The sequence below is a fragment of the Lolium rigidum genome, chromosome 6, assembly GCF_022539505.1.
Source record: "Lolium rigidum isolate FL_2022 chromosome 6, APGP_CSIRO_Lrig_0.1, whole genome shotgun sequence".
In the NCBI taxonomy this organism is placed as follows: domain Eukaryota; kingdom Viridiplantae; phylum Streptophyta; class Magnoliopsida; order Poales; family Poaceae; genus Lolium; species Lolium rigidum.
In genome coordinates this window covers 101,709,330-101,727,927 of record NC_061513.1, presented here as the reverse complement: position 1 = coordinate 101,727,927, position 18,598 = coordinate 101,709,330, and the positions used below count along the sequence as shown (strand labels likewise).

At 43.4% G+C, this 18,598-nt stretch overlaps 1 protein-coding gene across 1 annotated transcript; it reads right to left on the bottom strand.

Moving 5' to 3' along the window:
- Positions 1-2,033: 2,033 nt before the first annotated feature.
- LOC124663037 lies at positions 2,034-9,660 on the bottom strand (the record flags this gene model as incomplete). Its single annotated transcript, XM_047200796.1, is given in 15 exon segments — positions 2,034-2,168; positions 2,286-2,564; positions 2,651-2,931; positions 3,032-3,097; positions 3,235-3,285; positions 3,524-3,600; positions 5,324-5,451; positions 5,636-5,860; positions 5,945-6,066; positions 6,149-6,331; positions 6,442-6,488; positions 7,647-7,777; positions 7,854-8,129; positions 9,342-9,481; positions 9,556-9,660. Coding segments are annotated over 15 exon segments (2,246 nt in total), but the record flags the coding sequence as incomplete, so codon positions are not given.
- Positions 9,661-18,598: the final 8,938 nt, after the last annotated feature.

The following is an 18,598-nucleotide window of genomic DNA, read 5'->3' as shown; positions in this document are numbered from 1 at the left end:
TCCATAGTCGGTTTGGGCCTCCATCTTCTAGCAACTGGACAACCCGACCATCTTCATAGCTCTGTCACCCAAATCGGCCACCTGGGCTTGCTAGTGTTGCCCCTGCCATGGTATAGCTATCCAGCATAAACCCAAATGTATCCCTCATACGTGCATTTTACATCATCATTATTGCTACATATTTGTTTAGGTTACATTGATATATGCAATCATATACTATTATTTATGCATTTTTAGTTGATTTTCGGGACTTTGCCCTCATTGGTATTTAATTCATGGGAGGCATAAAACCTCCTTTTTCGTTTTTTATTGTTTTAGGGGCTTTCTGGACACCCAAAATTCGAGACAAAAATAGTTGATCAGTTTTTCACCCAGAGAAGGACCGTGAGAGAAAGAAGCACGCGAGGGGAGCCGCAAGGGAGAAATGAGATCAGGTGGCGCGCCCTACCTGGCTGGGCGCGCCACCCGAGGTTGTTTCGCCCTCGAACATCGTCTCGGGCCCCCTTTTATACCAAAGCCTTCGTTTCGCCTAAAAATCCAAGCCATATTTTTCCCAAGATTTATTGAGACGGCGGTGGAGGCGATAGCCCTCTCCTACTCGGGGAGAAGGCAGTTCCTACCGCACCAGTGTCTCTGGTGAAGGGGAAATCGATGCCATCGTCATCACCACTCCTCCTTGGCTTGAGGGGAGGCATCTCCATTAGCACCATCATCACCACCATCTACATCTACGAGATCGACTTCATCACCCTTATAGTTTGTATTAAATTGAACCCCTGATATCATTTTGAGGCTAGTTGCATGTTTATGATTGATACTTTATCTTTATCTGGTGGAGAGATTATATATTCAGATTGTGTTGTAATCATTATGCCTATGGTCCATATTATGTTTGACACTTGTGAGTAGTTCCTCATGTTATAGGATGATGAATATTTATCAAGTTTTCTATATTTTATGTTGTTCTATGATGGTTTTATACGAACGTCGACTGCATATTACTGCACCTATATGGGCTCACCTATACGGGCTCACTGTTCAAATCAAATACGAGTACAAAACTTCCACTCAGATTCTGTTCAAATAAAATACGAACACAACTCTTTACTCTAACCTAAATTTTGCAATACGACGTTTGGCGGGGTAGCGACTCGGATAAAACCATTCTGGGTCAGGCACAGACCAGCTGTGGATGGAAAAAAAAGGTCAGAAGCTGAACAATTTATGTGGTACGAAATATATTTAGATGGGGCCAGGAAGATATAAGTACCTAGGAAACTTGTCTGGAGTCTCGACACGAGCAGTCCTGAAGATAAACCAAATCATATTTTAGTCTTTTCGCACCCAAAAAGAAATGAAATAGATAGCAGTTGGCCCTACACTACAACACACAGCAGATAATTTGACACTACAAACCACTACATAATCTCGATGTCTGGCCGAAACTTTAGCTTTAACAGCCACCAGAGTAAAGAGGCCAAATGCCAGTTGAGAAAAAGATTGCATCACTATTTATCATATATTACCAAACATGATCAGACCTATATAGTATCAAATTACCAAACATGATCAGACCTATATAATATCAAATCAGTTCAACAGCGCATGGTGTTGTATGTTAACTGTAGCTCAATATGGCTTATCGAATTATCTAGGAAGGGACGCAATACACAAGCAGCTCAGCCAACCCAAAAGAACTCCTGCGCATAATCCGAGGCTGGGAAACACTAGATAAGCTCTATGCCAGGTGCATCAATATTGTCATTATTTCCAAACAAGATGAAACCAATGAAATATCAAATCAATTCAAAACTTGCAAAACAAGACACAATGACTTCTTAACTGAAACTCGGGTAGCACTAGATCAAAGATAGGCTAAAAACCTAATCCAAATTCAGCTATTGTTAATTCTACAATGTATCGCCCGAAATTTAACTAGTTGTGATCAAAAGGATCTTGCAAGACCACTCCCCTGACACCCACTTGCATCAGACTAAATAATTAAACTATATATTACATGAGGATACAGGGCATTACCATTCTGCATTAAAACCTGCCATGAGTTCAAGGATTCTAACCCTTGATAGGTAAGGAGTTTGTTCCGTGTCATAAAAGTTCATGCCCACAAAGTTCCCATCAAAATCAACAAGGGGCCCTCCAATCCCAACCTATAGCATAACAATGAAATGCCAACAAAGGAAAACAGTCACTGATATATAGTTCATACTCTCATGGACTATTTGCCTCAAACAGGTGGAAGGAAATGAGAGAAGTCACCAGTGTACCTTGGTGGTTTTACAAGTGGATATCTGAAGTGTTGCGTCACCAAATCTTCTACGTTTGCCTGTCACAGCCCCGTGTGTGGCCATAAACTTGCCTGATTCAAAGCCACGACCTAGAGCTACTACCTGAGCTCCAACCTCAGTTTGAGACGTTTCATCGAGTTTTGCTGTACTATAACTGTAGGCACTCCTCTTGATGCTAACAACAGCGACGTTATACTGTAAATTATAATATTGCAATGTCCCTTCCTCACGTTGTTTATTTGGAAGGCACACTTCAATCTACAGTGATGAAGAGAGACTTACTACTCCGTAGTATCTTAAATGAACAAGTAAAATAAGCTTTAAAAATGACTAAGAGAACCAACCTTCCATTCACGTTGAATGGTTCCGTCACCAGAACTTCTAACCAAACTTGCTGAGGTTAGAATTCTTGTAGTGGATTCATCGCATTCAATAAATACACCTGTGCAAGCAAACTTTCTTGCACCCTTTTTGTAGTTCCCAGAACCGTCATTTGTTGGTACACGAAGGAACGAGGCAAGTGCCACAACACTTCGAGACATCTTTGAAGTAACTCTCCTAATGGGTTCACTCCGAACATCTGCGCCAAATCCCTCTTCAAAATCCCATTTCAAGTGCATGCCAACTGGTTAAATAACATGGCACATCAGTTGCGGAGTCAGAACGTTGTTGTAAAAAACTGACACAGTAGGGAACAATCATCATTAAAGATAGCAACTACTCACCATCAGCAAAACTTGGTAAGGGGTAACCAAAAGCATCTAAGATGGCATTTACTCGTTCTGTAAATCCTGGTGTAACATGTTGAAGCGATTCAAGGCAATGTATTAGTAGTGACCGTCATAGCAAAAACAAATGCAGGTGCAACAAAGGTGAAGCAATTCACCATGTAATGGTAAGGATTGGGAAGATCAAAACACCCACTCACCATCAGGTCGCCAGGGAGGAAGTATACGCCTAAGTTCATCATCAGTGAGTTCTGCAAGAAGATGAAGGAACTAGTGATCTGGTGAAGATCAAAAGGCTTACTATTTGCCATTGCTCGGAACATTAGAATTTGATAGGTTGCAGGATAGAACAACTACAACCATTAACTTAAACTAGCCCTGCGCAGCGCTGGAGGCACCAAAATATGATTATTGGTAAGTAACGGTAGGAAATGATGAAGAACTGTTTGCTAGTGCATATCATCTTAAGGGTGATTGCGCTCGGCTTACCTTCTGGACCGTCGCTATGAGGCGTGGAAGATTTGTGCATCTTATTTGTACGGCAGCAATCTTGTTTACTTGCAGCCCTGAATGTAGTAATCGATGCAAAACTGAAGGGTCATTTTCAGGCATGGATGTCAAATAACTAAAACAAATGAATGGCCATGATAAAAAAAAACAGAGTTCACAAGAAAATAAAAAATATAGAAAGCACAGCTCTGCAACAAGAAAAAAAGCACACTGTGATGTACTAGAATGAATAGTAACATTGCAAGAAAATGAGCAACATTGTAGTTTTCTTTCATGCTTAAAGGGATGGATACAAGATTGACCACATGGAAGTGTAGTGTATTTGACCATTTAAGCCATTGTCTACAGAAATAATGGTTGTAGTATTTGTTAAATTGTATGTCATGTCATGTTAAAGTTACATTTTACTCAATTTTGCATTGTCAATGGACAAAATAAATATGCTAATTTATGTGTCTGGCATATATGCTCGCCTCCATGAGGGCTAAGATGTTAAAGTTCAGTTTCTACTTTTCAAAATGTTATATAGTTTAATATATTGCTGATCATGTCATAGTAAACTTGTGCACCTTATCTATCGCTGAAATCAAATGCAAAAAAGGAGTAATCTCATCACCTCATGACAAAAAGGTTAGCACAACAACCAATAAACCTCATCCCTTCAAGCAAACAAAAAAGGGGTTCACCCTACCGACCTCACAACCTTCTACCCAAGGAAAAACTGGCTAATCCCTCATGCAACGAAACGAGAAAAGAAGATATACCCATCGGGCATGGATATCTTAACACATTACTTCTTGACCTCAAATCAAACAGACCCTAAGGGTTTCAAAGGTAAGAATGGGGTGACGTCTTGCAAGTTGCAACGCCCCCATCACCTCCATAACCTTGACATTTGGTGATGTCACGTTACTCAATATATATATTTCAATAATGAAGCACAACTGCACTGTTAAGCTTCATGCACTAGCCAACACAACCAAAAGTCCGAACTGATGAAAATGGATAGGCAATCTACTTATAAACTTCAACTTCAACACCCCCTCATGTGTGACGGGAAGATAGGAAGACAAGTCAACACGTGTAGAGTCAGAGGCAGGCTCAACAGGCCTAGGCGTACCTATATGTGGACTCTGAGGGGGCAACAACAATTTTAGGATAAATTGCGAAAGCCAGGACTTGAACTCGAGACCATGGGCTCTCTGATACCATGTTAAGCTTCATGCACTAGCCAATGCAACCAAAAGTCCGAACTAATGAAAAGGGCTAGGCGATCTACTTATACACTTCAACATGCACAACATAGAAATTCAAAGCTTAACAGTTCTTGTTCCCGCATAGTGCATATGGTATTCTCATCAATATGGCATTATGGCTTTTGAATGAAAGTAACTATTAGTCTATATTGACACCATATTTCGAATTTTTGGTTTTGGCTGGTTAGCATTTTCAGGCCTCAGTCCTTAGCTTTTTTTTTCTCGTTGTGCATGGATGATATGACCTCCGTTCTTTTTTAATTGACTCAAATTTAGTACAAAGTTGTACTAAATTTGAGTCAATTAAGACCGGAGGGAGTATGTTTTATTCCGTATGGGAAAAAATGCATACCATACTGATTTATTCTACACATCTACACTTCTGTCAAGAGACCTAGTGCACAAAATAATGTCTTCACAACCAATTTGCATACTGTCACACTGTGTTGAAGGGTTAAAATAGCAAAGGACAGTAAGCCAACTGGAAAACATATTCAGCATAAATGCTGGAATTCAACCTTACCAGTTTACATCACTCCCCAAGCATTCAAAAATACGATTACTTGGTAGGAATAGATTGTCTTCCCACTCACAGTAGTTGATGCCAACAATATTTCCATCACAATCAACAAGTGGTCCTCCACTAACAGCCTAGCACAAAATATTAACTTACGCTCAGCCTACCACACATAGAGAAAAAATGTAATTCTGGGGCAACAGAAAATTCTGTGCCCATAATATAATGAAAAATAATATGACCCTAGTACCATGAATTGGCTATACAATTGTTGACTTTGACCATGAAGAAAAATTAGACGAGATATCAACAGCGCACCTCGATGATTGCTCTTGTGGACATTAATTTTCCTGAGTCAAAGCACCGACTTACAGCTGATAACTCAGCAGACGGCTCAACTTGCATGTCGTTGCCAAGACAAGCTACACGAAGATCAAGGGAAGGCGGCAAGGAATCGGTGGTGATAACAGCCAAACTGGAAGGAGCTGAATAATACTGCAACCGCCCATGGATCACTTCGTTATTTGGAAGGCGTACTTTGATCTGTAATGATACAGAAAATCATACGTTACCATTATCTATATCACAAATAAGCAGGCAAATCACACAAAAATTAGCAGCACAAACCGTCAAACCATGCCAGAGATCTTGATGCAATGGTTCGAACAAACCTCCAGTCGTCAGAAAAGAGGCTGAAGACAATTTTCTGTCGATAACCATGCCTGTGCATTCAGAATGCAATCCCTCTTCTACACAACATCATAATCTCAGTCATTAAATACTAATGGCTAAATGCAGACATGGGAAATGTGCATATAGTAGTATAATCACCATCAAATGAAGCAAGGGCGATAATACTCGGAGACAGCTTTGAAGCAAGTTCTTCATTGAGGTCACACCATATGCCATTAGCCCCATGGTTAGCAAATGCACAAGGTTCCTGGTTCTCATTCTCACTTCCCTTACTTGAGCCACTTTGACTTGAGCTAATTATAGTATCTAGACTTGAAGTACCTATAATGGACAGGGGACTTAATTGAGACAACAGGCTTCATATATGTATACTTCAGCATGACCTATGTAAGTGTACCGATTACAAATGAGTGGTTGTGTGCCTAGCTCACCTTCTGAACTGAAGTCAAATGGTGTGGGAACGTTATTTACATAGATCCTGCAGCAGAAGGTAGTAAATTTATCATACTGCATAGTATATTTACCAATAGTAGATGATGTGTTTGTTTTGAGTCGGTTTGGTACGATGACCGAAGCAAAGGCATGACCAATATTTTGCTAAGTCAATGTTGTTTGGATTATAACCATTGTAGCTGCCAAATTTTTTGCAAATTTTTTAGGTCATTGGTTTGCAGCCAACTTGCTTGGCAAATAATTGGGAACTTGGCTTGATTAGTTCGTGTTTCATTCCAATCCATTTTCATGATGAGCCAATAAAAACATGAAACATGTGAGCACGTAAAGAAATGCATATGTCCAGCACAGATGTCACCATTCAAAGTGACAATCATCGCCAACTACAATCAGCATGCATAACTAATCCAACTATAATCAAACTGGAACACCGACAAATAGTCATCTACTCAACATCCTTTGAACTCACGGCAACTTTTTTTTAATAAAATGATAGTGAGGTGTGTTGTCTGCTATTGGGTTGTGCCTGACAGGAGTAATTAGGTTGACACTTGTACAGGATCGTTTGGTTAATCAACTGAAATATCCTACACTTTGATCAGCCACCACTGAGCGCCAAAGGAGACCCACAAAGAAGCAAGGGAGAGCTGTGAAGCTATTTTTTGGCAGAGCTTTCACACACCCTCTGCTCACTCGCAGCCTGATGAACTGGGCTCCAAGAGTGCGGTTGGGATTGACTCATCGGGCCAGAGTGCATCAACATCATTAGATGGTGTAAGGAAGATCTGTACCAGATGAACTGGGCTCCAAGAGTGCAGTTGGGATTGACTCATCGACCAAAGTGCATCAACATCATTAAATGGTGTAAGGAAGATCTGTACAGCTGTACTAAAGTCGCTCGCTCTAAACTGGCCGGGGTTTGAACATCGTAAGATCTGAATGTCCCCCATAGAGATATCTAGGCTGTTTAAATAAAGTGAAAAAAAGAACAGGTGCATGTAGGGCTAGGCGAGCCAAAAAAAAATTTGACGCCATTCCAAAGACCAATCAAATCAGGCTGGGGCAGTCAACTTTTTTTTATCTAGCCAGATTTGGTTGAAAGCCAACAGACCCATAGACTTCATAACACAATTTGTGTTTGTATTTTTCATCAGTATATATGATTAAAGTATAGACGACATACCAGAACCCAAGATCACACATACATTCAACAATCAACTGTTTTGGCACGAACTGGGTTGCTCCCGCTCTCATACAGAGGTTCATCCCAACAATATTCCCATCAAAATCCACAAGAGGTCCACCTTTTCCAACCTAGCACAGAATAAAATATGTGATGTCTCAAAAGAAGTGACAGTTAGAACAAATAGAACAGAAATTGACAAAGCACCTCAGTGATCTCGCACGTGGACCACATGATTCCATGACTCTCAACTCCAATCGGACTGTTAGTCAGTACCCCAGTTTTGACCGAAAATTTGTCTGACATGGGGCATAAACTTGCAGCTAATAACAGAGTGGAATGCTCAACTTGCATCTGTTTATCAAGACATGCTGGGCGGAGATCAGGGAAGGACTTAGTGGTTACAACAATCATGTTGCAAGCTACATTGTAGTCTTGCACAGATGCATTAACCATTTTCCCATTTGGTAGATGCACTTTTATCTGTAACAATACAACAGGAGAATGATTAGCAAATGATTACAGACATCTTAAACCAGCAGGCAAAGATACAATACGATTAGATTAGATTAGATCTAGGTGTTTTGGTAGTTCTGTTTTGGCCGATAGACCTCCTTGATTCATTTTCAGCCTCCTTGGCTAGCTCATCTCATATAAAGATACGGATATGCACTTACACATTGGCGGCACTGGGTGTATTCACGTGCATTCTAATTAATACCGAAATTTCTGCGCAAAAAAAAAATAATATACATGTTTTATCAGGCCCATAGCCACAAACAGCCTAGCAGGCCAGCCCAAGACACTGCGCATATGTATGTTCGCTGACTCTGGCTCTGAGTCTCGACGGAACAGCCTCTCTGGCTTGACGGGAGAAGTTAATTGCAAGGAGAGAGAAGAAGCATCAACGGGACAGCTGGTAGACCAAAGGATGCCCTTCTTGGCATCCTGGGGGCTGTGGGACCAAGCGACTGGATAAAGGGGTGGTCGCAGGGAGACCCAGGTGGTGCGCAGATAGAAGTGCCAGCTTTTGGAGTCAAAGTGGGCTCCCTGGGCCAGTCAATGCGAGTTTTTCATGGTCCCGGTGAGGCTTCCTGGGGTCTAGTAAAGCCCACCGTGGGCCCAAACACATGTATGGCCACAAATGAGCCACGCAATGGTTTGAGGAAAGGGGAGTGGCTTTTATATAAGACATTATGCTGCACCAAGTTACTTCTCATGTTCCGCCCGACATCAATTTGCAATTGGCGACCAGAGTTATATTGTAATTGTTAAGACTAATCAGACTAATGCTGCATCAAGTAAAGGACGAGGATGCCATCAATATCTTCCAACAAGGCGACCAACAAGGAGAACGCAGAGTTATATTGTAATTGTTAAGATGGGATATCATCAATTCTTAACTCAAGAGGTACCTCCTCAATGCAAATTTATATTGTTGCAGTATTGATAATTATTATGTAATTATGGTCTTATCTCTTATGTATTATTACTTGATTGAAAAAATGTTATTGTCGTACTGAAATGATGGTCATATATATTAGTTGTTATAGTTCATAATATTGCATTGAGATTTTTTTTGTTTTAAAACGAATAACTAGCATCTAAAATCTGGTGCCACCACTGCATTTACATGCATAATGTTGTTCAAAAAATCTGCGCGTGAGGAAGTGCAGAAAAATTGGCAAAACCAACCTTTAATTTATCGATAGAACCTGAATTTTGAGTTGTAACAAACTCTCTAGATGTAACCAAATCTCCAGATGTCACGAAAGATGCACCTAGTGCATCATTTCGGACAACTATGCCTGTGCATACTGAATGTGGCTCTTCACCTACACAAGGACAGAAGTTCAGTAATGATGATTAAATACAGAAGATGGAAGAGTTGTGCATATAGTACAATCACCAACAAATGAGGCAAGCCAGACAATGCTTGGAGACAACTTCGCAGCAAGTTCTTGACTGAGTACACCTTCATCATCAATGAATCTACCGGATGAACGCAAGTTTCCTAGTTACAGAAGCATTATAAAGCATATATGTGAACACTTTGAACAACAAAAAAAAGAGGTGCAAAGACTGACAACAATTGACTTACTGCTCGCTGTTCTACTTGGAACATCTTTCCTCTTGATTTTCATCATATTTCAAACCCTTAAGAAAAGGAGAAAATCCAATCTTTCAGACGTTCATAAAGAGTACAGTATAATTGATTTAAACAGTTACACAATCATCAAATACCAAAGGGCCGACATCTCGACCTCACAAAAGCCACGCTAACCTCAAATAAATTAGGATAAAATTAAACCAGAAACCACATGTTTTCGCGAACATAAAGGGATCAAATACCCAAATTACTAATAATAACGTAAGGATGAGATCCCAGCGGGAAAAAAAGGGAGGAACAACATATCCCCAACGAACAACAATCCAGGAGACGCATCACATGAAAAGCACAAGCACTCTAGCGACCAGAATCAGATCACTCAACAAAGGGGAAGGCGCCAAAATCAGGGCTACATATAATAGATTTAAAGCGCATGCTCGTACCCAACAAAATTCGTGGGTTAGTGGCACGTTATCGCCTCCGGCGAAAATCTGGGACTTACCTTACGTGGGAGGCGGGCGGGGTTGTTTAGGCGCGGCGGCAGCAGCGGTAGCGCCCATGAGTTCTCGCCTCCAGCGGCAGATCTGGGACTTTTTTTTGGCCCTACTTAGTTAGAAAAATTACGGTGCCTACCACCACTAAATCAAAATGAACGGTGCATGTCGCCTCTTTCTTTCTCCTCAGCCCAACAGAAATAAAATGTGAGTTTATTTTCCCGCACAGCTCCCTCGCTCTCCCGTCGCCCTCTAGACAGTCGCCTGCACCAACTACCCCCGTGCTCCGACTTGCCGCCAGTCCCGGCCGACCTGTCGTCGCCATATGCGCCTCGACTTCTCGCCGCCAGAGCCGGCTCTATATTTTGCGGACCCTAGAGCGTAGTTCACAATTGGGCCCCGGGGATAATATGTATATATGTCATATATCAAAATTTACAGACACATATGTGTCTACTTATACTTGTAAAATATGAAAAATTAACATCTAACCACACATGTATTGATGTATAGTATGAAATAATTGCTAAACACTTAGGTAATGTCATATTACGATAGAAAGACTAAAAGAGTAGCAAAATATAGTATACCCTCAAATAAGAACCAAATTTCTATGAGATGCATGAATAATATGTAAACCGCCTAATGATTTTCTGTTTAGCAGAGTCAATCAACGAGACAAAAGACTGAAAGTCATTATCAGATCATGGATTCATGGACGGTGGTACGTACCAGTGTACCGTGGAGCAGGGTCGGGCAGCCGGGAGCCGGCACAGGCGAGCCGCGAGCAGGAGCCAGCAGTGGGCCGTGATGCACAAAAGCGAGGCGCAGATGAACAAGGGCAGGGGCGATCTCCAGACTCCAGGCGGCCAACAGCTAGCGTCGCTAGCCGAGGTGGTGGAGTCGAAGACGACGAAGAGGAGGTCTAGATCGATCGCAGGATGGCTCCCGCTGGGCTTTGCCTTTCCTCTCTGTCAGGATCGGCATCCGTATGCGTTTTCTGGCCGGCTGGGCCTTTGCTCACAATTTTTTTTCGAGCAAAAACAGATAACAACAGCGGCTAGTGACGGTAATGGGCCTTCCTCAGGCGTGGGCCCCTGGGCATTGCCCATGGTTGCTAGGGCCAGGGCCTGCCCCGCCGCCGTCTCTCCACCGCCAGGAAAGATGCGGCCACCCCAACAATTTGGGTCTGTTTGGCCTGTGCAGTTCATTTTTGCTTTTTCTTTTTTCTTTTCTGGTTTCTTTTTCTGTTTTCTGTTTTCTTTTCTTTTTTCTGTTTTCGGTTTTGTTTATATTTTTTAGATTCGAAAATTTTAATTTTTAAAAATTGTTCAAATTGAAAAAAAATTAAAAAATGTTCAAATTTGAAAACCGTTCAAATCTAAAAACCGTTCAAATTTGAAAACCGTTCAAATTTAAAAACCGTTCAAACATGAAATTTGTTCAAATTTAAAAATTGTTTAAAATTTTAAAATGTTCAAATGTAAATTTTGTTCAAATTTAAAATTTGTTCACATCGAAAATTGTTCAAAGTAGAAAATTGTTCAAATTTAAAAAATGTCAAATTAGAAAATAGTTTAAACTTAAAATTGTTCAGATTAGAAAATTGTTGAAACTTAAAATTGTTCAAATTTAAAATTTGTTTCAATTTGAAAATTGTTCAAAAGTTTTTTTTAAAAAGCGAAAATCTTTTAAAATTTGTTCAAAGCAGAGATGCTCAATTTTATTTTTTAAAGTATTCAGATTTTGATAATTTTTATTTTTCAAAAATATTCAAATAGTAAAAATTTAACAAACAGAAAAGAAACAAAAAAAGAAAAATCCTACCTGTTTCTGTTGGGCCGGGCCCAGTAAGCCACGCCGGGGGGCGTACGTTCATCAGAACAACGATCAAACTAAATGGGCCGAGCCCATATACGCCCGGGGGGGGGGGGGGTGTGCGGTGCGTTCCCCCGCACCGACCAGCTCGGCGTATAGGAGCTCCCAACAGTTCCTCCCGGCCAGATTCCGGCGGGAGGGGAAAGGAGGCGGCGGCGCATTGTGTCCACCTATATTCTAGCGCGTTGCTGCAGCTGGAGGTGCAGCCGGGGGCTTGTGCTGCGCTACTGGGGATCAAGGTTTTTTTCCGTTCCGCAGATGGGATTAGTTGAGGACTAGGTCTGTTTTTTCTACTTGGACTTGATGTGTTGTGAGGTGATATCGGAGCAGAGGCTGCGGAGGTCGGCGTGCACCGGCAGCGGTAGGTAGCAGGGGAGGCGGAGATCTGGTAGCATCTACAGTCGCGTCCCCCAAAGCGTCCCCAAACGGCGTCAAATTAAGCGTTTAGGGGACGTGTTTTGTTCGTGTCGCGTTTGGGGGACGTCGCTCATCAGCCGCGTCCCCCCCAAACGCCACCCCAAACTTTTTTAAGTCCTTTTGAAAACATAACCATTTATCAAATATAACATACAAATAAATAATGTTTGCGGAGATTTTTTTCAAATTAAAATACAACAAACAATAAAACAACTAAACAAATGTAATAAATAGGGCTAGATCAAGGTGCTACGGCATTTCCTTTGATCCTCCACAAATGCTCAACGAGATCAGCTTGAAGTTGATCATGAACATTGCTGTCATGGATCTTTGCGTGCATGGCGAGAAAATTAGCAAAATCTGCAGGCAACTCATGATCAACCTCCGCAAGAGGGACTTTGCACTCATAGAGACCAACATGTCTCCTGGCATGATTCTTGCGATCATCCTCGATGATCATGTTGTGCATGATCACACAAGGCTGCATCACCTCCCACATTTGATCGTGAGACCAACTTAGAGCAGGGTACCGGAAAATTGCAAATTATGCTTGAAGCACACCAAATGCCCGCTCGACATCCTTCCTGTAAGCCTACTGTCGCGTAGCAAAGTGAGAATTCTTCAGACCTGATGGATTCGAGATTGTTTTGACAAAAGTGTCCCATTTTGGATATATACCATCGACTAGATAATAGCCTTTGGTATATTCGTGGCCATTGATCTTATAGTTGCATGGTGGAGCATGCCCTTCCATTAGTCCGTCGAACACGGAGGCTCGTCGCAACACGTTGATGCCATTGTGTGATCCCGCCATGTCAAAGAAAGAATGCCAAATCCACAGGTCATAATCTGCCACAGCTTCAAGCACCACACTGCAATATCCATGACGCCCTTTGTATATACCTTTCCAAGCAAACGGGCAGTTCTTCCATGACCAGTGCATGCAATCGATGCTTCCAAGCATTCCAGGGAATCCTCTGGCAACATTTTTTGTCATGATCCTTGCAGTCTCTTCCTCAGTTGACCCTCTCAAGTAGTATTTGCTAAACTTTCCCACCACAGCTCGGCAAAACTTTTACATGCACTCAATGGCAGTAGACTCACTCATGCGAAGATAGTCGTCCTGTGTATCGGCAGGTGCTCCATGTGCAAGCATCCTCATGACGGCGGTGCACTTCTGAATCGACGAGAACCCGATAACGCCTACAGGGTCGTGCTTGAGCTTGAAGTAGGGATCGAACTCTCAAACGCCGTGGAGGATATTTATGAACGGACCCTTGCTCATCCGTACCGGCGCCGAAAATTGTCGGCATGTGTTGCATCATCTGCGAAGTAGTCGTTGTGCTGCATGGTATGCCCCTCCATCCTCCGCCGCGGCTTGGAATTCTTTCTCCCCGGCCTTGATCCTCCGCGGCGCGGCCTCTTCCTCTTCTCCGCCTCGGCGTCAAGCATGTTCTGGAGGGACGCGATGATCAGCAAATGCTCCCGGAGGTCGTCGTCGAAGGCTTGCTCGTCCTCCAGCAGCAGGGCAAGCATCTCGTCGTCGCTATCCATGTCTGAAGCAAAATCAATGGTTAAAATTCCACCGCGACAGAGGAGGCAACGAACAACGGACAATCGCGCCTACCTGGCAAGTCGTCGAGCACCTTGTGTGCGCGGAGGTGGGACGGATTTGACGCCGCGTTCTGGGACCGCTGGCGAAGCGGCGGCGGCGGAATGACCGACGGGAGTGCCAGCCGCGACGATGCTGCCGACTCTCAGAAGAGATCAGACGTCGAAACGGCCGGCAAATCCAATGGTGGCAGAGGGGTGGGAGGCGCGGGAAGGAAGGAGCAACGAGAAAAAAGGCGCGAACCAACGGTTTATGCAAATAGTCGCCGACATGTGGGAGCCCGCCTCGCTTTTCGGCGTGCCCGGAGTGTCCCCTGCGGGGCGGGGACAGGCTCGGGGCGCCGGACACCGTATCGGGGCGCGCCGGACAAAAAACGGCTTTGGGGGACGTGACTGGAAACGTTTTTTTGTCCGGCGCGCCCCAAATCGCTTTGGGGGACACTTTGGGGGACGCGACTGGAGATGCTCTTAGGAGGGGCAACGTATTTATTAATTAGTTAGTTTTTTATTGAAACACATTACAATCAAAGACGCGCACACACTCACCCCTATGAACGCATGCACACACACACGCTACACCTATGAGCACCTCCAAGAGACCGCGTTGAATAACTGACCCGACGGGTCTTGAGATTGACGAAGTCACTACAGGTGCCTCGCTGTCAACAGAAACGTCACCTCTCACTAAAGAATATTCCGCCTTTAGGAGACACCAAAGTGTCAAATCTAAGATTAGGGGTGCCACTACCCTCCTATCCATCTAACCACAGGAGATACCTAGTCCTAATTGTGAGCCGACAGATTATGTGACAACTTTGCACACACTAAGCTGGAAATATAACACACGTTTTACTGATTTTCTACAAATATGCAAAGTACTGGAAATTTTGCAGAACCTCTTATTTTCGCAAAATATTGTAGTTAACCCATTTTGAGGCAAAAGTGAGTATTTTTATAATTAACACTAAAAAAGGGATCAAATTGAAGTGACGAGTCATGACACAAGTACCAAAAAGAGATGGGATTCTTTTTTTGAGTCAATCCCTTGCAAAGTGAATATTTTTCTACTCCCTCCATTCCGATTTATAAGAAGCAATTTTCTGACCAGGTGAAAAACATGTGAATTTACATCTCTACCTTCGCTAGATCTAAATGTCGTGTCATCGTCATATTCCATCGCGTTCCACCCCAACTTCTCCTCCGCCCACCCAAGCAACTCCCCTGCCCCCAGCTAGCATCTGACCTTGATCTCATCCGGCCAAGCACTTCGCCGCGATCTCCGTCCAGCCAAGCACTTCGCCTTGATCTCCTCTGGCCACACACCTAGCCGACACCTCGCCGTGATCTCCTCCGACCAAGAACCTTGCCATGATCTCCGACCAAGCACCTTGCCAACATCTTGTCGTAATCTCCGCCGGCCAAGCACCTCGACGGCAGTCGCCATGATCTCTGGCCAAGCACTTGGGCATCTCCTACAGCCAAGCACCTCTCTAAGATCCTCTCTTCTCCAACCTGCAACAATTGGTCTTCATCTGCTTGACCTGTCAAAATGAATAGATTTGATTTAGCTCCAGGACCAAGTGCCATTCACAATATGCTCTAGATCTTTGTCTTTCTATCGACTCCTCCCTTGATAAAAGTTCTGAAATTTTTGCCACTAATGTTTTCTCTTTTGAAGATGGTCCCTTTCGAAGGGGCTGAGATCTCAACACTTCCAATCGTTCCCTCAGATTTTTCAGTTGCTTTTTAACATATACCCGAATTCCTAAATGAAAGATCGAGATGTCGCCTAGAGGGGGGGGGGGTGAATAGGCAATTAAAAACTCTTACGGATTTGTCTTGTAAGAATGCGGAATTAAACTAACGTTTAGTTTACAAGCACAAACCCTAAGTATGCTAAGCTCAACTGAGTGTAACAATAGCAACTAGAGCTAAGCAAGATAGGCACAAGATATATGTAGCACAAGTGATAGCAATATATATGAACTTCAAGCACGATGGCTATCACAAGGAAAGAGAGCTCGGGTATAGAAATAACCGAGGCACGCGGAGACGAGGATGTATTCCCGTGTTCCCTCGCTTTACAACAAGGTACGTCACGTTTGGAGGGGTGGAGGTCCCACGAAGGATTCCCCACGCCACGAAGGCTCACCCTATTCTCCGAACCACACCCACGAAGGATAATGGCCCTTTCCTTATGGTTAGCTTTTCCTCCGCTCCGGAGATGGCAAGCTCCACAACCACTTCACAAGCTCCACGAAGGAGAAGCCCGGGCCTCTTCACAATCTTCTTGAAGAGATCACCGGAGCACCAATCACCAAGCCAACTAGGAGGTCTCCCTCCAAGAGTAACAAGCTCACGGTCTCTCACTCGAACTAATCGTGGTAGAGAGCTCAACACTATGCAATGATGCAAAGCAAGAACACTAGAGGTGTTCAAGTCCTTCACACTCAAATCCCACCAAAGCAACGAATGCTAGGATGAGATTGGAGAGGAAGAACAAAGGGAAAAGTCAACCAAAGACTCCAAGATCTAGATCCCAAGAGATTCCCTCACTTAGAGAAGAAATGGATTGGTAGAAGTGTAGATCTAGATCTCCTCTCTTAGATCCCTCAAGAATGAGCAAGAATGGTTGGAGGAATCAAAGGGGAGAGCAAGTTCTTCAAATGCAACAATGGAGGAGAGAGAATGGGAAGAACTAACTCAGCCCAAGGTGGAAGAAGGGCTATTTATAGCCCAAGAGCAAATATAATCGTTGGGGAAAAGTTGGGCTGAGTAAACCGTCGAGGAGGCCGGTCAACCGGGCCTGGAGCCGGGCCGTCCGGTCCAGGGCCCGGTCAGACCGGGTCACAGACCGGACCAGCCGGTCCAAACCGGGCGGCATGCCGGACCCCGACCGGGGGTCACTTTGCGTCTTCCAGGAGCTCATCCGGTTGGCTCCCGGTTGGCGACCGGTTGACCGGTCGGCACGCCGGCCAGGCCGGTTGGTAGGCCGGCTGACCGGGCGGCAGGCCGGAGCCAGTCCGGCGCACGGGCCGGTCCGACCGGGTCCCAGACCGGGTGAGCAGGAAAACATGTTATACAAAAACTGTGATAACTTTTGTGTCCGGACCCCGATTGACATGAAACCAATTTTGTTGGAAAGATAACGACGAATAGAACCCCAACAAAAACGGTGAAGACTCCTCACATGATATTTTTAGATGATTTTAGAGAGGGAGTCTCCCACCGTCAAGAAACGGTGAAGACGTCCAAACTCGAAAAAGCAATAGAAGATGCATGCGGATTCCGTTTTCGATGAACTTGGGCTTGTTGTAAAGCTAGCAACAAGCTCAAGAACCTCTCACAGAAAAACACCAAGAAGAAATAGGGATATGCAAAGTATGCAAAGGATTGAGCTCCCTAAGACGATGCGATCAAGTTACCCAACCGAAAGCCCCTCTTAATAGTGCGGCTATCTATCCTATAATTCGGTCTCCCATCAACCACCTTGAGACCGGTAAAAGGAAAACCTATCAAGGCCATACCTTTTCCTTGCGCATCCCGCTTGTTCTTGATGATAGCTCTTCAAGCTCTACTCAAATCGGAATGCCTCAACTTGATCAACGTTGCTTCGTGAAGACTCACAAATGCTCCCCCATACACCATGATGGGAAGGCTTCAGTGATGCACATCTTCACATGTCCATTATCACCAAATGGACGGCAAGCTTCAAGCATGTGATCCACTTAAGATTCTCATCTTGAACTTGCCCAACTCAACCTTGTATCTTCTCATACTCTATCATAATATCTTGAGGTGTATATAAAGAGTTCTTCACTTGGAATCAAGCTCTTAAGATCTTGATCATCCATTGCTTATCACATAAGATAGAGTATGGCTAGTATTGAGTTCCACGTAAGAACTCCATCTTCATTTCTTCTTCTTGATCATATCACATATGTATCTTTAAATCGATGATCTTGATGCCAATACACAAGGTGTATCTTTATCTTCATGGCATCCATACTTGAATCCAACACATGGAATACAAGTAGTACCTATGGAATATTCCTTCATATAAACTCAATGAAAACATTAGTCCATAGGGGTTGTCATTAATTACCAAAACCACACATAGGGGCAATATACCCTTACACTAAACACTCCATTGCTTCAACCTGTGCCGAACACATCCTAAAACATCATAAACTTCTTGTTCCATCAGCCTTCCACACCTCCTCAACCGTTTGATTACAATAGTCATGCCTCGTCGATGCATTTTCAAACCGAAAGGGTTTAAAAATCATACCTAGATCAATCCAGTCAGACTTCCTGGACGAAATTACTAGAGCACGATGATCATACTCGCAATATTGGATATGGTTGACAATGGTGTTATCAAAACTCGCCTGAAATTTAGCATCACCTAGTGACAAGGTATTTATTTGTCAATGCCTATG